The sequence below is a fragment of the Arvicanthis niloticus genome, chromosome 15 (assembly GCF_011762505.2).
Source record: "Arvicanthis niloticus isolate mArvNil1 chromosome 15, mArvNil1.pat.X, whole genome shotgun sequence".
In the NCBI taxonomy this organism is placed as follows: Eukaryota; Metazoa; Chordata; class Mammalia; order Rodentia; family Muridae; genus Arvicanthis; species Arvicanthis niloticus.
The window spans coordinates 64,313,569-64,337,021 of record NC_047672.1 but is presented as its reverse complement, the minus strand read 5'-3'; the positions used below and the strand labels follow the sequence as shown (position 1 = coordinate 64,337,021).

The 23,453-nt window shown below is 34.4% G+C and overlaps 1 protein-coding gene across 1 annotated transcript in view; it reads right to left on the bottom strand.

The window, feature by feature from the left end:
* Positions 1 to 23,453, bottom strand: part of Sema3d (semaphorin 3D) — a 185,081-nt gene that overhangs the window by 82,605 nt on the left and 79,023 nt on the right. Inside the window, exons 3-4 of the mRNA XM_034519617.2 lie at positions 21,763 to 21,923; positions 1,797 to 1,859 (exon numbers count right to left, since the gene is read on the bottom strand). Coding sequence (XP_034375508.1) covers positions 1,797 to 1,859; positions 21,763 to 21,923 — 224 coding nt within the window. The remainder of the gene's footprint in view (positions 1 to 1,796; positions 1,860 to 21,762; positions 21,924 to 23,453) is intronic.

The following is a 23,453-nucleotide window of genomic DNA, read 5'->3' as shown; positions in this document are numbered from 1 at the left end:
GTTTGGATTGTTGTGGTTTGGACAGTTAACATCAAACAGTGATCATGTGGGGTCAGACTCTGACTGCTTTAGTGGACACATTTATGTTTTAGTTATGTGTAATACAGACACTGGAATTTTGTTTTATTATTTTATCTCATTTTTAACAGTCTATGAGATTAAAGATAGGTCCCATACATGCTAGCCAAGTGCGTGGCTAGTAAACTGAATTTCTAGCCTTCTTTATCTTGAGATAGAGTATCACTAAATACCGCAGGCTACCTGTCAACTTCTAACCCCACTACTGCCACGATCTAGGTAACTGTAATTACAGACAACACCAACTTGTCGACTCTTTTTATTGGATGAATAAATAAATAAATAAATGTGCGAGCCAATTTGATTCTGATTCTTAGTCTTTATGGTTCTCAACACATCTGGTATCTTGTGTTATAGGAATGTACTTTAATCATCTTTACTTATGAATCTCATTATGCTTTCACATAAAGGACACTATCATTATTATATATGAAACAAGGCACAGATTAACTCTCCCCATTATTGCTGTTAGAGGATACTGCAAAAGAAGCCAGACAATGTTCACATTTTGACCCAAGATTGGGACTTCTGATCATCTTGAGTGAAGTTCAGGAATTTACTCACAAATAATGTTTATCTCCATCAATACAGTGCAAGAAGTTAGGGCTCAACACAGGATACCTGGCCTAACGGGAATATGTGGATGCGGAAGGAGACACTGAAAGGCACACCAGGGTTCAGTCCTGCTGCAGACAAAACTGACAATGCAATTGGGAAGCCTGCAGTACTACCCACCTACTCCAAGCGTCATCCAGACAGGACTCAGCAAACACAAACAGTTCAATCTATATGACTGAGGACCTGCAATGGTTTATATGGCAGTTTAAACCTGAATTTGTTTCATTTTCCAAGAAAGGAGAGCATTCTCTACCTCAGGCTGGCCTTTAATGTGTGGCAATACTTACTTAGACTTTCTAGTGATGGTATTGCAATAGTGAGAACCACCATCCTCTCAGAATTTTCTGTTAAGACCATGTGTGTATATTTATTAATAATTATGTGCAATTACTTATGTTTAGAGTAGTTGCTTCCGATTCTTATGCCCAAGTCCTGTACCTAAGATCTTCAAACTGTTCTTGACATTTCTGTGTCATCAGTTAAAAGAAGTCACATGCATGCTATAAATCCAACCTCAACTTAGGTGAAAGAAAATGAAAGCTGCAAATTTATGATGATAAGTGATAATTTACATTTTTTTTTTTACAAATAAATGTACACAAATGGCAATTATACACTCAGAGAAATGCATTTTTTCCTGGTGATTTATATTCAAACATTTTGATTTGCTTCTAATCTACTTTTCTGAAGGAAACAAAACTATTTAGAATCAATATGGTAGAGTAAGTTATTTCTCCATTTTTGGATTGTTGTGGATATTAGTGTTACTTTTTGTAGAGATATTTTATACCATTTAATCTTTCTTCTTGTTGCTCTTTCTGAATTTTTGCAGCAGGTATTTACATAGTGCAGATTACCGTCATACTCAGTACATTGCAGAGGCTAACCCTGAGCACTTGAGTTTCCTGCTTCTACATTCAAATTTTGGGTTACATGTTCCTATTACCATTCCCTGTTTACCATAATAATCTTTATGGAGAATATTAGTTTCATAGTAGAAATAGGTTACTAGTGCTATTAGTTCAATAGAAGTGAATATAAATATTTACTGCACTATTACTATCTAATTTGAGGAGGTAATTTCAATGTTGCATACTTACATTGGCATCTTTTCCAGCTAATTTACATAATTCCACTCGTTCCTTTGCAGCAGGCCAATAAATCTGTAAAGGTAAATAAGAATAGGTAGTTTTAAAGCATCTAATTCTGATTAGGGAGGAGAATGAAAGATATGGAAGAGAAGTCGTTGACCATGGCTTTGGAATCCAGACATAAGTATTTTTCAAAATTCTTTGAAAACTTTCTAAATAAAAAACTATGAAGGGCCATCCATTTTTTATTACCTTTATTGATTTTAATGTATATAATAACAAATAAGTTGTCTTCAGAGGGCCACGAGCTCTTACTATGATATCAGCAGAACTTCAGTTTGGCATTTGTTCTGTTCACCATGAGTTTCTGGGTTTCTCCAAGAGGAGATGCATGGTAGACATGTATGGGGAGGTAGTGGAAACAGGTCTCTGTCACTTGCAGAGTACAGAGTCTAAGTCAAGGACTAAATCAGTTTATTCATCACGATTAACATACATAAAGCTCAGGCACATCTGACAAATTGCTAAATATTTTAGTAACATAACTTACTTAAATATCACAAAATCTCTAAAAAAAATAGCTGTTCTTCCTTTCTTCATTTTCATATCAGAAAGCTTCATCACAGCCATTAAATAAGACTTAAAAGCACAAAACAAGTTCATGATAAACTGAACCAAATTTTATGTCATCAAATCTGAGAGTCTTAACCATTACACAGCAAATGTAGTTTGGGTAAAGGGCTGAGGTGAAGGAGAACCTCCATTTGTGTCTTTGATTGGAAGCACTTGATTAGGTTTCAGAAAATATTTTATGTTGTTACTATTTATCTGGTTTTTGTTTGTTTGTTTTCCTTTTTAAAAAGCAGAGTCTTAGTATTCTGTCTGGACAGGTTTGCAATGCAGGATTCAAACAGTTATGGTAATCTGTTGTAACTTACAGGAACAGACATTCTCTGTGGGCTGTGGCTAGAAAGAACAAGCAAGCATGTGCTGTGGGTGGAGGATAACATCCGTTCCACTTGTGTCCAAAGGCTTTTACTATGTTTCAAAGTGATATCTGCATATAATATTTTAATAGCTGAAGGAAAAATGTACTTTATGGCATAATGGTGAAAGAATCTGACTAATCTGAACTATATAAAATATTTAGAGGTTACCAGTGTTTTATGATACGATCTTCAGAGTGACATTTGGAATATAGTATTTCAGAGTCAAGAAAAAGAGAAGAGGGCATCCATATCCTTTTCTTAACGCATACATGCAATCATGTTAAAAAAATTTCAAAACGAAGTAAGTCTTTTGTATTTAGAGACCATTTCTGTCATCTACAAAGGACTGGGGTATGGAGCACAATGGCCAGCCAACGATGTGCTCAGGTGGTATGCTCACTCTGATGAATGAGTCACAACAAAAGTCCAGCACTGTCACTTACTCAGAAATGCTTTAAGACTATCACATTTTCCGTTAATAAAATTTTAGCCAATAGCCAGTAACCCAATAAATTTCAGTGAACAAAAGCCGTGAATAGAAATCCGGAAGGAGCTTAGTAATAAATTATCTTGTGAATAGTGGCACCAAATTATACAGTCATGACTCTTTGAGGATAAAATATAAACAAGTAACATGAAATTGAAACAGTTTGATTTTTATCTGAAAAATAAAAAAAATGGTTTTCAAGTTGGCCATGTTGCTACATGCTACTATCTCAACACCAAGGAGGTCTACATAAGAGGGTAGTGAGTTTCAGACCAGCCTGGGCTATGTCACACAGTTTTCAAATATCATTAAAAGGAAAGAAGGTGAGGGTGAGAAAGGGTGTTAGAAGATAAGGAGAAGGAAGAAAGGAGGGTAAAAAGAAAAAAAGGAAAAGAGGAAGGAAGGATAGATGGGAGGAAGGAAGGATAGATGGGAGGATAATAGAAGAGAAAGACAGAAGATGGGAGGGAGAAGAGAGAAAAATATGATAAATGGAGAGATGATGAAGATAGATAGGTACTTTATTAACGATGACAGAAGAGGTATGTGGGTTTTTCTAAATTGTGAGGATGATATGCTGTTTTCCTGTTTTTAATTGCACAATTTAAAAGAAATATATGATAGATTAATGAAAATAGTCACATAAAGTATAACATGTGAGAACAGATAGGTGATAGACTATCAAAAGCAGTGAACTAGGACATTCTAAATATATGAATAAATTGTTAGAAATAAAACACTGGAGCGAGCAATCAATCTGATACCCATATTTAAATTCCATTTTATTTTTAATAATTAGTAGAAAAACACTGTACTAAATATTTTTCCTTTAAAAGTAATACCTTGAATTTTTAGATATTTATTTTACCTTCGTGTTAATGAACTCAGGTTATGAACTATTTTTTCTTCATTGCAGTTTCATTACCAACTTCCCCTTATCTCAGTTTTATTAATGATATTCACATTGTTATACACTAATTGCTTACACTTTTTCATATTTAAAGTAGAAATGCTCTAGCCAGCATGATGTTTCACACCTTTAACTTAAGAGACATAGGTAGCCTGGTATTTGTGAGTTCAAGACTATTTTAAGGTCTATATAGTTAGTTCCAGGCTGGCCATGGCTATATAAAAAGACATTGTTAAAACAGATAAACAAGCAATGGTATGAATGTGTTTATCAAGCTTGAGTTAAAGTATATCTTCAAAGTGAATTAAAAACATTGTTAAGTCCAAATCAATAAAAATTATTCAAAGGATGACAAAATGCTAAAATAACCTACCTATTCTCTGCTCTTAATGAAGGTTTAAATGCTACTTGGAGTAGTTGATATTTGGTTTGTACACTGGATGTACATGTATGAAGTCTTTGTTCATGTCAATCAAAGTACTAGACTAAAGTGATCATATTTAGTCAGGAGGACAGGTCTATAAACATAATCACTCCATTTCCATGAGAGACAAAAGGTGAGAAGAAAGTATTCAGGAAGAAACCACTAAACCAAGGGAGAATTAAGGAGTACTCCTGGTGCTCTGTCTTTCTTAATCCCTTCTTTGAGTGATTGTTTCAAGTAAGTGCTCCTGATAGTCTCATATCTAATGCCCTGTTTTAGTCTTGCACAACTGCATTTTTTGAATATGCAATACACATAAATCTCTAAAACTTGTTTTAATACCCTTATTACACATTTTTAGAACACATGAATCATACAATTATAGATTGTGTTGTTTCATCTTAGTCGGTGATGCAATAAAGCTAATTACAACTTTAAAGAATTGTTTTTTGACCTGCAGATATGTCATGTAAGTACTTGTAATTTGTTGAATCACAGAAACCATTTTTATATAAATCCTCTAATCTCTGCTTACATAACAGAGTTTCAGCACACGTTCTTTTCTTCATTTACCTACTATCTCCCACTGTTTAGGATTTGATAAAAATAGAAGGTGTCCTGGACTTATTTGTATGATGGTACAAAGAAGATATTTACTTTTCTTAAAGTAGTAGTCTACTCTTCAAAATAAGGATCTATTTAGATTATGTATTGGCTTATTTTAGCAAAATGATGTTGGTGACTTTGATTTCACAAACAAATTAATTTAACAAAAAATACTTTACAAATAAATAAATAAATGTATGAAAAATTTGATTGTCTTTTGGACCCTAAATATTCTTAGAAGAAAAAAACATTGCAGTATGGCAATATCTCAGAGGTGCATCATACCTCCCGGTTGAAGTGAGATTTTCTTTTACTTATCTTGTAGCTATTAGAATCAAAAGTTTATATTTTTTTAAATTATTTAACTCAAACTGGCATTTATGAAAGGAGCATCTTTAACTCCTGCTACTCTTGTTCCTGACTCGCACATGCTTGGATTTATAGTTTTCTGCCACCATACTTGCTTTGTGTGAGTGGTTATTACTAAATAATTTAAAGAACAGAGATAATCTTAATTCAATCTATATAAAACCTAATAACAGAATGGTACTTACATATATACTCTAATAGTATATACACTTAACATGCATATTTATGCAGTGATAGCAAAAATATGCTTAGGTAACAATTTTGTATCTCAATAATTATTTGAAGTGACATTTAATGCATAAAGGCATACACATATACATAAACTAGGACTCTAATATCCATACTTTTTAGTCTAAGTGTATGTGTATATGTATATTTCTGTGTATCTGTGTATGTGTTTGTATATGTTATGAAACCATGGGTTCCATCTCCAGCCCTGCATGAAGCATGACACCTGAAATGGTAGTTTATACATGTATCTCAGTTTTCATACTATGGAGGCAGCAGAACAAAATGCATAGGGAATTTGAGCCCAAAGGTCAGAGAGAAAGAGAGAGAGAGAGAGAGAGAGAGAGAGAGAGAGAGAGAGAGAGAGATATGCAGGAAGAGAGAAGGGAGGGAGGAAATATTATATATTTCATACAGTCAGAATCTTAGATCAAATAAATACTTCAGTGAATATGTATAGTTTTTATACTGTAATAGAGTTATATTTAGAGATACAGTAGCATATTATCTATAAAATTCAGTTCTTTTATCATTGAGTGTTGAGGTTTGGTTTTTTGCTATGTATCGTAACACTAAGTGCCAGACCTACACTGCCTGGCTGCACCAGAGACAAGAGACCCAATTGCTGCCATGTGACCTTGTCTGATTGATGAGTAAAGATGCAGACAGCCAATAGCTGGGCAGAAGAGACAAAGGCAGGGTTTAGGCTTCCTGAGCTTTGAGATGGAGGAAAACCAGGATCAGGAGAAGAAGGTGAGGAGAAAAGGAAAGACTCCATGGGTTAGAAGTCAAGAAAACAGGGCCTGATGGCTGGTCAATTGGAGATAAGAGCAGCCCAAATGAAACATAGTAAGTAATAATTCAGAGTTATCAACAGGAAGGTAGATTCTAATAGCATAGAGGGTAGATATTTGCCCAGCTTTTGTGCCGTTTAAGGCTTTTGTAAGTAGAAAAAATTGTGTGTCTTTTATCTAGAAATTGAGTGATCAAAGGCAGGGTAGAAACACCAGATTGGGATTAAATATTTTCTACAACAATTAAATAATATGAATGACTTTGAAACACTGGCTTACGATATTCTTCCTGCTAATGTTCTTAGTAAGCAAGCTAAAACAAAGCATACACATCTGTTTTACAAATTGGTGGCTCTCATAGAAAGTCATTGGCAGATATTTTCTCTCAGCACAGACTCATTCAGGAACCAGTGTTATGCTTAACATTATTTTCATAGCTTGCCTGTCCTGGAGCCTTCCCACAGAGAAATGTGACTTGCATTATGTACAGGCTATTTACCACTATCATTTTTTCAATAGTCTTTGGAACTATAGATATTTTTATATCGCTGATTGCAAATGTATATCTGACTCTTTTTCTAAAAGCAAGGTAGAAAAAAATCAGTTAATTCATGAGACTTTAGATACGCCTGGTTAATCATTTAAAGTTAATGACTGGTAGATCCACCACCGAACAACTAGGATTTGGAAATTGGCTTAAACATGAGTGGTAATTCTTAAACACAATTTGATAACAGAAAACTGGAAACAGAAGTAAATAATTTTATAACGTCTCTTGAATGGAACTCAACATTTTAAAACAAATATAAATGAGTACCCATATTCTAAAACCTACTGTCTTAACCATCTTACATTATGACATCAACATAGCCTTTACAATATTTCCTATTTTTTATCATTTTCATATTATTTAATGCTATCTAAAAGGATCAAACATTGATATTTAAAATAGTTGTATAGTTTTAATTTTATATTTATATAAATAGATTGCCAACATTAATAAAGACGAGTTTTATTAAATAAGATTATCTTCAGTACTTCCTTATATACACTCCTAAGCCATAAAATTATGTCTAAAAAGACCTAATCATAATTTCACTGCATGAGTTAAAAAATATGACCTATGGTCTAGTAGTATAAATGTGATTTTAAAATAATATCTTGGGGGAAATATCTTGGGTGTATCTCTGACTCTTTTTTCCTGCTCTCAGGAGTCTTTTCCTTCTATTGGGTTGCCTTATCCAGTGTTGATGTGAGGGTTTTCACCCTGTCTTACTGTATGGTGTTCTGTCTTGTCTGGCTTTTGTCTCTTAGAGACCTCTTCTTTTCTGAAGAGGAAACAGAGGGGAAATAGATCTGTAGAAGAAAATTGTGGCCCCATGAGGAGAGCAACAATACCAACCAACCAGAGCTCCCCAGGGTCTAAACCACCAGCCTGGGAGCACATAGGGAGGGACTCATGACTCCAGCTGTATATGTAGGGGAGGATGGCTTTGTTGGGCATAGGTGGGAGAGGATATCCTTGGTCCCATGAAGGCTGAACACTGAGTGAGGGACTGGGGAATTCAAGGGTGGGGAAGTGGGAATGGGGGGGTAGGTGGGGCCACATCCTCATAGAACCAGAAGGAGGGGGGATGGGATAGGAGGTTCCTGGGTGGTGGGGGGAATGGGATAAGGGGAAAAAAATCTGAAATGTAAATATAATGTCCAATTTTTAAAATGTCTTTCAGTTTCTTGATTAATGTTACCGCAAGATATTTTATATTTTTGAGGGTATTGTGAAAGTGTTGTTTCCTTGATTCTTTTTTAGTTTACTTGTCATTTGAATGTAGGAAAACTACTGGGTTTTATGAGTTAATTTTATATCCAGGCACATTAATGAAACTGCATTATCAGCTGTAGGAGTTTCTCAGTTGACTATTTAGGGTCACTTTTGCATATTGTCAATTATCTACAAATAAATATACTTTAATTTCTTTCTTTTCAAAAAAAAGATCAAAACAAATTCAAAACAGTAGTTTCAGTTTTGACTTTTTTGAACATTTGTCTTCATTTTGTAGATCTTTAATCAAGAAATTTACAAATACAATATTGTGAGATCCCTATAATTATTGCTTCACTCATAAATTAGGAGATTTATTATTATTCTTTATTTACAACTCATACAATTCGTTTAGAGTTGTCATTTATTAAGGCAAAAATGTCACACAATTTATTTTTAAGTATCTAATATTAGGAAAATTATGGAGACATTAAAATAATGATAAGTCCTTATGACAACATCCTAAGGAAATCCTAATTATATCTGCTCCTTGTTTCATCTTTAAAAGGCAATTTAATTGACTCAAGTTAGCAAGCAAGGTTTGTCAAATGCCCTTTGGCCTACTTCAGAGATGCCAAAAAAACTGAATAGGACGCCAAAGAGGAAGTTGCAATGTGTTCATAAAACCTAATTAGAGACAAAAATCCAGAAGCTCACAGACAGTAGACATTTCTATCAAAGGTCAGGAGGCAAGCATATGATTGATTGTAACAAAGTTGGGAAAATGTTGAGCTAATGAGACCTGGTCCAGGATCTGAGCAGCACATAGAACAGTGACCACTTTGGGTTTTGAGGAGAGACTGAGATAGACTTGAATTCATAAATATTGAAAAGCAAAATGAGGGCACTTTCAAAGGTAAAACTTGAATGATCACAATGACCATGGGTAGCAATGTTATAGACGAAAAGTCTAACTACACAGTTACTTTTTTCTTTTCATTTCAATTGCGTGTAAGGGCAAAGCTACAGAGTTTTCAAGAAATCCCTTCAGTTCACAAGATGGATGCAGGGTGAGCTTGTTCTACTTCCGTATGTTTAACCTTTAATGGATGACTGTGCTATGGACAGCTGTCAGTCTCCTACCATCTTCCAAGAAAACCTTTTCTTATAACTAGTATAAGTAGCTTCCCAGGACTACCACAATTCAAAACAATACAACAATTTAAAGCTAGTTCTTTCCTTTTTCTTCACCAACTATTTTCTTCTATAATAGGATGCACTATGAAAACAGGGAGCCTGACCTATTTAGTCTCTAGAATATCTGCAGCATCCAAAAGACTAGAAGGATACAGCAGTAAATCATCAGAAGTCTATATTGCAAGAAAGAGAGAAGTACAGTAGAAAAATAGAATAAATTTTAAGAAATATACTAATGGTTTGATAATGTTCCACTTACAGCCCAATTACTCTTGGACATGCATTCCCAAAAGGCTTTCATTTCCTTCAATTTAATTTTAAAAAGTTTCATAATCTTTATTAAAATCTTCTTAAGATTCTTATCTGTTAATTTTAAATAATCTTTATTTTTAAAAATCTTTCAAATAAATAAAAACCATCACATATCAAAGTCGACCAGATTCAACTTTCTTTAAACTCAATGAACTGCTAAGCAGTTAGAACCACCTCTGAGAATGGAAGCTGTTTCGATTCACATTAGATCTTATACTTTCAGCAGTGAATATATTTCAAGCACTTGGCTGCCACTAAAATCAAAATATCAATGACTTTGGAGCAGGTGATGTCACGAGTGAATGTGCATTTTTGACATGATTTGTGATATGACAAGGACTGTAAAGTCTCAGACCCATGGAATAGCAGGACCTTTCTTTGGTCAGAGCCCTAATGTGGACATTGTATACAGAAAATATCATCCACAGTTTCATCCTCATATAAGAATGCAGCCTGAGACTGCTCCACCTACAGAGACTACCACTGAGATTAGACACCCTGCCATTGTTCACTGTATATAATAAATACACTAAGTTTCCAGGCAGCTGCTTCATCTCTGTCAAAACACACAGTCCACCCAACCTCCAGTTTGCCTATAAGCATGTATATAGATTCTATAGTTCCCATCATGAGAGCCAGTTCAATTCCAAGGCTGTGAGTCTCTTACCTGAATTTAATCCTTGATCAACTCTTTATATTAAGCCTTTCTTGTTCATTTTCTTTGAGTCATACTATTATACTCTAATACATTCTTAAGGAGTCTGTGACTTACTGGAGTTTGGTGACTAGTGATGACTAGTGCAATGGGCATTGCTTTTCACTACCCTCCTTGCCTCCTGTAATGTACACATAACTGAGCATTTAAGAAAAGTTTTTTGAAGATTCCCTTAGAATTGGAAGCCCAGGCATTCTGGCCAAAGTTTAGGCAGGAGCCTGAGTAGACTGCCACCAGTCTGACAGTCCATTGCAGTGACCAGATGGGACCTGCATATTGGCACTGAGCTGAGGAGCAAGCACATCCATGAACAGAGCAATTTGTTTTGCAGCTCTGATTATAGGCCAGCATGTGCATAGTAGGCAATGGAAAAAGATGAAACAGCACGAAACTAAGTAGGGTATCTCATATAAAAACTTCAATTACTGTGGTATCTGCTTGGTTCCAAGGATTTAAATTCTCTTGATTTCATGTCCTAATATTTTTTTTAAAAAAATAAACTGCATCTTTCTTTCATCAGTAAAAACCTTAGGTGAAGAAAGTATTTACTCCAGTTCTTTTCCCTATAAACAAGAGGTTCACAGAATATAAAGCACTGTGTGTGGTTTTGTCTGGACACAGTTAATAGGATTCCAGTCAGAGACCATTATTTGTAAAGGGATTTCTGATTGCACTCAGCATAAAACAGTGGGGCAGGAGCCTCACATATAGAACTTAGTTGTAAAAGGGAAATAGCAAAGGCCTTTTCATGTTAACAAAGAAGGGTGCTTAAACCGTCCAGCAAAAGGACTGGATTACAGTTGAAGACTCAGTTATTTCAGAGGTGCTAAAATAGATAAGAGAATAGTTTGAAGAGCTTCAAATACATTAAGTATGTTTGTAATTACTCTATTTCTATAATAAGGACCAGAAAAAGAGCTACATTGTTATTGGGATATGGAAGGAAAATCCCTCACATTGATAACTTAGAATCATTTAATAGTCTAATTAACCCTAGATTTTCTTAGTGTTTAGAGGTTTTACCTTAAGTAATTGATCTTTAATTTTAATCTAATTATTCCTTCTGAAGGATGCTGGTTTTATTTGTTTGTTGTTCACTAACCATAAAGATAGAGTTCTTGAATAACTTCCAAGCTTTACTCAATGTAAATTTTCTCAGGTTGCTTAACAAAAACAAGTTCTGTTAGAAAGAATTCACATTTTTAAGTTTAAGATGCTTTACAAAGAAAAATTAAGCATTATACTGAGAGTTTGAACTGAATCCTGTAAGTGGAGATTTAAGTCTTTAAGTCTTCAGTTTTTGTTGGGATCCAGTTGACAAGCTTCCCTTTTCACTTAAAGTTGTGTGAGTGAGTCTCTCTCTCTCTCTCTCTCTCTCTCTCTCTCTCTCTCTCTCTCTCTCTCTCTCTGTGTGTGTGTGTGTGTGTGTGTCTAGTTGATGCTTCTAACATGGTTCACCTAGACTCAACTTCTCAACTTTTTTAGTGTTAGAATTTTAACCTTCCAACAAACAACTTCTTCCTCCTCCTCCTTGTCTTCTTTCTTCTTCTTCTTCTTCTTCTTCTTCTTCTTCTTCTTCTTCTTCTTCTTCTTCTTCTTCTTCTTCTTCTTCTTCTTCTTCTTCTTCTTCTTCCTATTCTTCCTAGTCCTCTTCCATCTCTTTCACCTCTTCCTCCTCTAACCCCTCTCCTCCTCCTCCTTCTCCTCTTCTCTTTCCTCCTCTTCTTCTTCCTCTTCATCCTCTTCCTCTTCTTTTTCTCTTTTTCTTTTCTTCTCTTTCTTTTTATTTTTTTTTTTAATTTTTAAATACCTTATCTTAGCTAAAAGGGACAAGGGGCAATTCACTGAGAATTACTACTATATCCGTTCCCCAATCATTTTACATATGTTTAATTTCGAAACGTCAGCTTCAAGAGAAAAAACTAAACTAGATAAAGAAATAAAGATGATTAGGCATTATTTCAAAATAAAATCAACCTATAATTTAATTCTGGAGGTTGTTTAAAATGATTCAATGAATGCACTATATTCTTTTTAAAGAAAATTCTCAATTACAGTTTTTCTGTAACTCAACCAAACTAATACTGAAAAATCCTAAGAAACATGATATAAAACAAAAATGTGTTTGGTGGATTTTATTAATATCTCAGAGGGTAATAGCAAAGATATTAGTATTTTCTTAGTCATGATATTCTAATGGGCAAACTTTATGAATGATATAAAGTAACTCTTCCATGACATTTTGGAGTTAAAGCAGCATTCTTTCAAGATTTTATTTTATGGGTTAGTTAATATAATTTGATGATTAAAAAAATTTCAACTGAGGCAAAATTTGAAGTGAAGTATATCTCAAAGATGCAAAAATCTTCAAATTTTATAAACAAAATTTGTCAGATTATTATTCCTTCCATGTCCAACAATAACTGGTATGGAAACTGGAGATCAGGATTTGCTGTTTCCCCTTGAGGAATTATTTTTTTGTCTGAGCAAATTCACTCTTAGTGTCACAAGGCCCCCTTGAGAGCTTTTTAGGGTAAGGGCCTTGAGGTTTATCCAAAAGTTCTTATTTTCCACCTTTGCTTTGAGTTAATGTCAAAACCCAAGAAGACAATAACTAACAGTGCAATCAGTGGACATGCTTGATGGCTAAATTGGTGTTAGCCTACACAGTATGCTCAGACATATGATGACTGCAATGGGATCAACCAGAGCCATGCTAAAAGGCTTCCCATGGAATAGACAGAATCCATAATCTAAAGATTAATGTGGCAAGTAGCTTACAGATATTCTCTTATACTAGAAGTGGGGAGCTAGTATCTCCCCACTTTTCTCTTTCTCTTTCCAATAAACTATGCATGCTTATCCCAAACATTATCACTCATTCTCAGCAAGTATTTTTCCTAGTCAAATTCCCATACAGCTGTCTGCCATCCTTCACTCCTGAATATGTTGTCCTTCTGGGACCTTAATTGAAAAGGTGTTAACTTTGTTCTCCCTGTTCTTCATGTCCTCCTGACAGTGGCTAAGATGTACCACTTGACTGCCATGTTGTTTTCTCTTAAAGTCAAATTAAGCTGGCCTACAACTTAGCAAATGAGGGAAAGTGATATTTCTTTTTAATGTTGAACTGTCCCACATATGACATGGGAGATGAGGCTTTTGTTCCCTGAGAGAGAGGTACACTGTATGTTTAGGATGGATGTGTGGTTCAGCTGTTAAAAGTACCTACCGCTTCTTCAGAGTAACCCATTTGAATTCCCAGCACCCATGTCCAACAATCCACAACTGGCCCTAACTCCATGTCTAGGTGATCTGACTTTTCTGACCTATTAGCACCTAGACTCACAAGCACATGCCCCCAAAGAGATACAGGGATAGACAGACAGACAGACAGACAGACAGACACTTTAAATAAAAAATAAATAAGTCTTGTCTATAGAGTTTTCAATGCGGTGATCTTAGGTCTAGTTCAAGAAAATCAACTAGAGACTCTAAAAGTGAAAGTCATGCTGCAGTAAAATCTATCTCATAGTGAAACTTCATACTGCAGTGGAACAATGCAGTCACCGTCATGCAGACAACTATAAAGGAAATAACTTCATGAAGAGGAAATGTTCAAATCTCATAATCTAAATAAAGGTACCTAAGAAGGAAAGTCAGCTTTAACTTTCTGACAAGGCCAGGAGGCAGGAAGTAGCATCTACAGTAGTGCCAGTAAAATAAACACTTCCTTGACACTTAGCAACGTCTAGATTAAGACTCAGTCTATCCATGCAGGCTTGAACTGCTTCCAAAATACGTAGCATCTTCAGATGCAAAAAAAATCCTCAACAATCATTATAGACATATGATGAAGTTATAAAACTAAACAGAATATCTGAGATATTTCAGTTTACTGTCAGCCACGACAACATAAAAGTAGAGGTGAAATGTAGAAAAAGAATTATATTTGTATATTCCACCTGAAGTTTATACACAGAGAGCTCCAGCTTGTGTATGAATCATTGCTAATACAAATTAAAATTGACTGAGGAAGACAGGGCTCATTTGCAAAGTAACAGATAACATACTTTAGAATCACTTGTTCAGAAACCAGTTCCTTAAGGTCTATTTAAAAATGTCAATATCATTATTATGTCTATGCTGAACATGGTTTTACTGTATCATTTACAAAGGAGTAGTAAACTGCATGTGTGTGGTTAACCAGTTGTTCCAAGTACACCTGAAGTTCTTCCTTGTACTTTCTGACTGCAGAGATGGGATAGGCTATTAACATCTTGGGAAGAAAATCTCAGCTCCCTTACTACAATATAAGAAGTTTATTAATGAAAGAGACAAGATCTTTTGCTCTTTTACTTCTGAAACATGTTTTTCCTTATCCTAACTGGACAAAAGAAAATAATACTTATCAAGACTCAATTTCAAATGTGAACCACCTACAATTAACCAATTTCCATTATTGCAAAAATCTCTCATCTATATTGATTTAGTTCAAATTCAAGCATGACAGGGTTCCTTCCTCTTCTCTGTATTGCTCCTGTGATATGTGATCTCTCTCTTCATTTTAGATATTCAAATATTTTTTGACTTGTTTTATAACTTCTATGTTTTGCATCCTTAACTTTAATTAATAACATTGGTGTTTATGGCAAACATTTATATGAAACTTAAATTTCATATTCTACTATAGCATTCTTCATGCTAAGACCAGAAGCTCAATGAGTTTAAGAAATGAAAAAAAGTCCTATTTTAATATATAACATAAAATGTCCTATTTAATATAACAGAAAATTATTCAGACTTTTGTCATTTATAAACCGTTATCATTTCTATTCCTGTAATGATCTGTCTGTGAACCTTTTGTATTGTTAAAATCATGTTGCACAAACCTGAGGATATTGTTGACAACAAGAATATCTGACAGACAGAAAGAAGTGGGACCTCAGAAAAAATCACTGAGCATGTGGTAATACCATCTCCTTGGCCACCGGACTCTGGACTCTACTATTAAGTCATAGTATTTCTAGAATAAATATAAGTAAATTTTTTAACTCTTTTCTTCCATTTTTTTCATCTTATGTCATACTTCAGATTCATACACAGCCATCTAAAGGCTATAGCCTCAAATCAAGGACATCATTGAAGATTGTGGAACCTGATTAGGATTACATAGTGAGCTCAAAGTCAGCTTGAACTGCATAATAAGACCCTAGCTCACAAATTCAAGGTTGGAAACTACAGTTTAGTGGTAGAGAGCCTGATGTTCGCTTCGTCATTGTTCTGTCTTTGCTGTGGTCACAAAGTAAGCAGCCGTTTCCACCAGGCACTTGGGCACAAGAGCCTGCACTGTCAGACTCCCTACCACAACTGTAGAATAAAAATCCAAAACTGTGAAACAGTTTTTTAAAAGCAAGACAAGGTGAGGCTAGAGAGATGTTTCAGTGGTTAAGAGCACTGTCTGCTCCAGAAGTCCCGAGTTTAATTACCAGTAAACACATGGTGGCTCACAACCATCTCTATTGGGATCTATGCCATTTTTTGGCATGCAGACAGACCACTTATGTACATAATAAATAAATAAGAAGACAAGGCCATCTTACCCAGCACATACTGCACATATTTATAGTATTTATAGTTCCTTGATTCTTAGTTGAATGCTTCTTAATTAAAAACAATACATAATTGGTTATTCACTTTGAAAACTAAAAAAATGACTACAGAAATTAACAATTTTTAAGACAGAAAAAATAATTTGAAATTACCCCCCACATTTAAGGAGTATATACTTGCATGAGATATCTTAATATTATAGAATAGGGTAAGCTATCTGGCATTCCTATTAACACTTGGAACACTATAGTAAATGGAAAGAATAACCTAGGGCTGAGGTTTGCCTTGGAGAGCAAACTATCACAAGAGAATACAATCGGATGAATGACTTCGGAAATCACGTGGGGAAGAACCAGCGTGTGAGATCACGAAAGGTTCACTAAAGGCAAGCCTTTGCAAAGAATTAGCAGATCAGTCAGAAGAAACAGAATTTGGGAGGGAAGAAGGAAAAGTTAGGAAGTGAGAAGAGAGACTAGAATGGGGGAAAGAAAATGTTGATAGAGAGTGGACAGTAAATAGAGTAACATGGAAGAACTTAAAAACTATGAGAAGCATTAGAATCCGGTAAAAATGAGCTCGGAGCCTGAGCAGATCATTCAAGCTCATAAGCAAAGAATGGGTAAAGGTGTATATGCAGTGGAAAGATGCTTTAAAAAAATAGGTTTAATGGCCATTGTGAATGATTTGATGTGAGACAAATAAAAATCTTGCTTGATTGTTATTTTATATTACTACTGTTAGTGGGATATATTGAAAGTTTGCCACAGGCACTTAAGCCTGCCAGCTGAGGTTCTTACTAGAACTGAACTGTCTACTGCTCCTAATACTTGTGAGCTTCCCTCTCCCAGGTGCTGAATTGAAGCACTCACTAATAATTCACAAAGTAACCTTCATCTCAGCATTGGTGTCTGGAGTAATCGAATATACACACATACGTACAAGAACTACATGGTGGCTACAATCCTATGTCCTTTTTTGGTAATGGGGTCACTTTTGGGTGGTTCTATCTATTTATTTTGGTCTTGTGTTGAAATAAGACAAGGCAAAGCTCTATGTCCACTATCCCTTTCAAAACCTGTCCTAGAAGGAGTCGGCAGGTTTTCCCCTTACTAAAGGACCAATTTGGGGAGAAATCCTGATTAAACTATAAAACTTCACATCCTTGACATTAACACCTGAACAGGAAATTTTTCTCTGCAGATATAATCATCTCCCCACTCTCACCCACCCCCCAAAAAACCCCGCAAAAGTGTAAGGGTATGTCATTTTTCCTAAATGCCCAAACATTTTTAAAAGCAAAATACTTTATAGCATATATTTGTGAGATAGTAGAAATGTCCCCAAAAGACTGATTATACCTGCATGATTCACAATACTAGACTCAAAAGATAGCTTGACCAAGATTAATGATAATGATAAAGGAATCATTTAGTACTTATTTCTTAATTCATTTTGTATATAACTTTGATATATTTTCTGTTCCTACTATGCCTGTGTGTGTGAACCACAATGGATACTTTTCAGTAGGCACAGCCTTGTAAGTATATATGAGTTTGACATACACATTGTATGCTAAATTTTGCTTATTCCAATTGAATACTATTCACAGAGTTTTTTTTTTATTTTCCCTGGGGAAAATATTAACAACCAGACACTCATAACTTAATTATGTGTTGCAGACTGCTTTAACTCTAAAGAGTACAAAGGACACCCTTCAAACCTCAGAGTCCCAACATGTGTGGTTTCCTTCATGGAGTAGTCTGGATCATTGCCCAAGGGCACTGAGCCAATGCAAACCTATCGGTCTAAACACTGCTGAAGTACTATATCTCAGCACTTACTGGCTACTGTGAAGTACCTTTTAGCACTAGAGTGATTTATATAAATTGAAATGGTGGATACCTACATAAACACAAATTGTTTCTATCCCATGTATGACTTTCTTATGAATTACATGTTTTCTAGAGGTACAAAGACATTTCAGTTATGTAGAAAACCTCTAATTACATAAAGTATTCAAATAATCATTTAGTATAAGAACGTCATAAGTGAAATAGATACTCTATAAACATTTACTTTATTAAATATTAGCACAGTTCGAGCATGGAATATTGCCAAAGAAAGTTCTGCTTAAAATAGTCACAAAAGGAAGTTGTGCTATCAGAACTTATTTTAAGCAATGATCTAATACACTCAGTTCAGATAAATGAACCTTTTCTTCTAAACCCTGAAGGCAAAGAAGAGAGCAAGAACAGATTCCCTTAAAAGCATGAATTGCTTATTGTTATTATATTAAATCAAGACATATTTGGAAAAAGCATTGTAAGCCAGATGGTATAAAAGCAAGACTGTAGAGTTAGAACATTTTCTTTAGTCTCGTTTGCAGAAAGTGTCATCTTCTGCTAAGATATTTACTGATAAATGGAGTATCATTCAATATCATCTCCTTTCCTTCTTCTATCTGGTTATTATAAACAGTTCTTTAAAAACCATGGAAAGGCTGATATTATTTTGACACATGGATTTTCTTTAGATAATTACTGAATCACATTAGTTCTATTTTTAAAAGAGATTTATCTATTTCTATTTTATGTGTATTGGTATCTCACCTACATGCATTTCTGGGCCCACATGTGAGCATAAAAAGGCATCTTATCCTCTGGAACTGGAGTTCAAGATGGTTGTTAGCCACTCTGTGGGGACTGAGAACTGAGCTGTGTTCTCAGGAAGAACATCTGCTTTAGCCATGAACTCTCTCTCAAACTATGGAAATTCTTTTAATTTTTTTGAAAAAACATCATACTGTTTTTAATAGTAGCCATGATAATTCATTTTCTCATCAATATTTTCAAGCTTTCCCTTTTATTCACATCATTAACTATCCTTTATAAGAGTTTTTCTTACAGGGGTGTTTTACATTTCCCTGAAAAATAAGAATTTTGAGCAGTTTTAATATCAGCTTGTCATGTTTCTGTCTTTAGATACCTATTTTTCCTCTGTGATTATTGAGTACTGAATGTATGACCTTAAACATTGGTAAGCACTTTGACACTTAGCTATATAACCTACATTTTTGCCAACTTTTAATTGTTCTTATTTATAGCCATTAAGCTATGAATTGCTTATGTAATCAGAACATTGAGATTAAATATTTGTCTCTATAGTTTGCAGATATCTCTTATTTGTATGTTTTCTCCTCCCTTTGGTTATCATTTATACTGTTGTTTAGAAATTAGATATAATTTTATTTGTCTAAACTTCCCTTTTCCTCCTGTGATTTCAAGTTTTTGTTCAAAAGATATAAAAAGTCCTTACCTTTTCAAATATTTTGAAATTCTAATTGCTTCTAATTGCTTAATGTCTTATAATTAACTCTTTAATCATTTTCATTTGACCTTTATAACTAGAGAGAGGTTTCTACTTTCAGTTTTCTGCATGTTCACAGTCAATTTCCCAGCATTTTTATTGAAAGAGTTTTCCTATATTAAATGATGTTTCTTCACACCTTTGTTGAAAGTCAGTTGAATGAATATGCATTGGATTTTTGTAGACTCTTTCTTGTTCTTTCTCATTGGTCTATTTGTTTTGATGACAATGCAATTCTATTTTGATATCTCTAGCATCACAGTAAATTTTGAATTCAGGTAGTGTAATACATCTAGATTTCTATTTTTTAGCAAAGAAGAATTACTGAGAAGATTTTAATTTCTTATAACTTGTGGAGCATTTCATTAGCCTACCATCATGCTTGAGATTTGTTTGTTGGATGAGAGTATACACATATAGATGCTGGACAAAATGTTCTATGGATGCTTTTTTGGTTGAGGATGTAAGGTAACTATTAAATTCATTTTTATATCTGAATGATCTACAAGTTGATAGAATGGAGCATCAACGTCCTCTACAATCATTGAGTGGGACTCTATCTCTTTCGTTAGCCTATTAATATTTGCTTTATGTATTTGGTTGCTTTGATATTACATGCATGCATATGTAGAATTCCATTTCTTCTTGCTGAGTTGAACTCATTGTTATCATGTCATAATATTTCTTCTCTAGTTTACAACTTTTCATTTAAAAATCACTGTTATCTGATATACTCCACCTCCAATTCCTTTCAAATTTTATTTGCGTAGAAGAGAATTTTTATGTTTCACACAATTTTTTGTATATCCTTTGAGTAATTTAGTTTCTTGTAAACAACATATAGTTGAGACTACCAATTATGTATCTTTGGTGTTTTGAGTATGCTTTCTGTTAGGAGCTGTGGCCTTGTTGGAGTGTGCGCGTGGGCTGAGGAGTGTTTCTCCTTTGCTGAGCCTCTACGCATTGTAGAAGAGAACTTCCTCCTAACTGCTTGAGTATGTCAGTCTCCTGGCTGTCTTCAGAAACATGATGTAGAACTTTCAGCTCCTTCTCTAGCACCTTGTCTACCTGCACATTGCCATGTTTCCCACCATGATGATAATGAACTGAACCTCTGAAGCTGTAATCCAGTACAAACTAAATATTATCCCTTATAAAAGTTGCCTTCGTTATAAGTGTCTCTCTATGGCAATGGAAAATATAACTAAGACACTTATGGTCTTTAATGTTGAAGTAATTGCTAATGGGTAAGATCTTAGTATAGCCCTTCTGCAACTTTCCTATGTGAGAGTTCACTATTAAGAGTTAATAGGCTTTAGAGCATTTTTTGGGTCATAGTTTCCCCAAACTTTTTAAAACTTGACAAGAACTGCTGCCACTTGTCAAAAAAAATATATTTGTTGCAGTCTTCAGAACTTTTTTTTTTTTCATTTTTGTGTGAGAGGCACCTCCCCCACACTGTTGGATGGTTTGGGGAGGTGATATAAACGAGGAATTTCTTCTTGTGCCTTCTTCAATATGTTGTTGTTTGTTTTAATTGTATTCAAACCAAGCTTCATGGTCTCTCATCAGGCTTCTTTAGCTCTTATCAAAATTTCTGGTCACGTGCACTACTCAGACTGTTGTTTGTGGAAATACCATTGCTGGAGGGTTTTACTCAGACATCAATTTCCTCATTCTCTATATTTCCGTTAAGTGGTAAGAAATCTGAACCAACCCATATGTAGAGCAGTATGACTCTCTATCAATTCAGAATCATTAGGCGTTGGTAGAAATTCGCTAAGATGTGAAATAAAGTATAGCAAAAATAATATTAAAACTTCAGATCAAAAGAATAGCTATTAACTAATAATTAATAGAATTTGATTTATTTCTGTATGTTCAGTAAAGGATATATGTTTATTTTTATTTATTCACCTGCCATTTCTTCATTACAGATGTTTGCTTTACTAATACATTAGTAGATGTTTACTATCTTTTTGCTGTTTTAACTCGTATTTTCAATGGCTTTAATTTTATATACATATGTACTGAAATCTATAAAAGCATAAAATGTTTATCAGAGGCAATATGTTTTTAAATGCCTTATATTCTTTTTTACATTTGTAGGACCTTCTGAGTGACACTGTGTCATTTAACACAATGCAGACCAAGGGTACCTAATAAATTCAGTGAATCCAGCAACAATGTGTACAAATAAACTGACCTTCTTAAAATTCTTGTTCAAATCCACCAGACTGAGCAGAAAGACATGGTCTTTGGCTCCTAGGAGCAGTACGCCCCTCTCCTCATCCAAAAGAAGAGTTTGGAAATCTAGTCCTTCCGATGAACCCAAAAAGGGAATGCAGGTGTTTGAAAGCAGCAAGTCTATGGAAAAGTAAAAAGAGGGAAAGAAAGGGAAAATTCTTAGTATGAAAATAGGTATCTGACAAAATATACATATTGGTATACTTTGTGAATGTACCTATACAATATGGAAGCCCTAGCATAGACACATTAAAACAGGCTTAATATACACTTCTTTAGAAATAGACACTTTACCTTCAACATGTGGTTAACTCCATTCTGTGTATAAAATATATCTTAAGATTAATATAAAGCTTTGAACTATAAAATACAATATGTTATATAGCCAGATATTAATTTATAATTTAAACCACTTCATTTGAAAACTGATAAGCTTAATTGCATCAACAAAGTCTAAGACTGTCATAAATGTCATGGTATTTCTCTCTCTTGTGCTTGGAAATTTTTTTTACATATTATACAAAATAATAATGTTATTATTGCATTGTCATTCATAGTTATTACTGCATATTGCTTATATTCACTTATCATAGTATCTTGGCTCTCCTCCTAATTTTCTGGTCCTTTTCTTCTTCCTAAATAATCTGTTCTTCTACAGTGTTCGTTTCAAAAATATGTGATATTTGCTTTGGTGAGTACTGTTTCATTGTCTGCTTATATTATAGTCATAAATTCATGAACAGAAGGCCTAAATTTGTTGCTTCCAAGTTCTGGCAGCTACAAATAAAATATAAACATAACAAAGTATTTTGTGAATATAAATTCTTGATTTATTTTGAGTAAAGCATAAGATACATATTTGTTGGGTACATATTTAGTTTTGTTAGAAACTATCCAACATACTTCCCAAGATGTCTAAATTAATTCACATTTTTTTAGTGATAAATGGACCATCCTAGTGGGTGTGGCCATCCTAGTAGGTGTTCAGAGTTATGTTGTCTTACTTTGTATTTCTTGATGATACTCATATAATGTATGAGTTCACATGCTCATTGGGTATTTGTCCTAATTGGTGAGGTGGATATTAATGTCTTTAGTTGTGCCTTACTACCTAATTTTAGTAGATATTTTTCAGTTGCAATAATTGTCCCTTATGAGGCAGGTGTTTTCAAATGTTCACTTTCTTATCTTTAACTTTTTTCTATTTGAGTTCTGAAAGTAAAATCTTTCATAAATAAAATTTTATTTGGGGAGTTGGAAAAATGGCCTTGTGTTTAAAGCACCTGTTATATTTGCATAATGATCAGGGTTAGATTCCTACCAACCATGTGGTGACTCACTACCACCTATGACTCTAGTTCCAAGGGATCAGGTTCTCCCTCTGATGGCACCAGACACACCTGTGGTGCACAGGTATACATGCACGGAAAATACTCAAGCATAAAACAGTTTTTTTAAATAATACAAATTCAAGATTTAACTTTAAAATCTGTTTGCTGTGGGAAAGGTAGTGTGTGCCTGTAAATGGAAATCCTGGGGAGGTCAGATGTATCGGATCTCCGCAGAGTTAGAATTACAGTCAGTTATGAAGCACCTGACATGGATGCTGAGAACTGAACTCACATCTCCTGGAAGAATACAATGAATTCT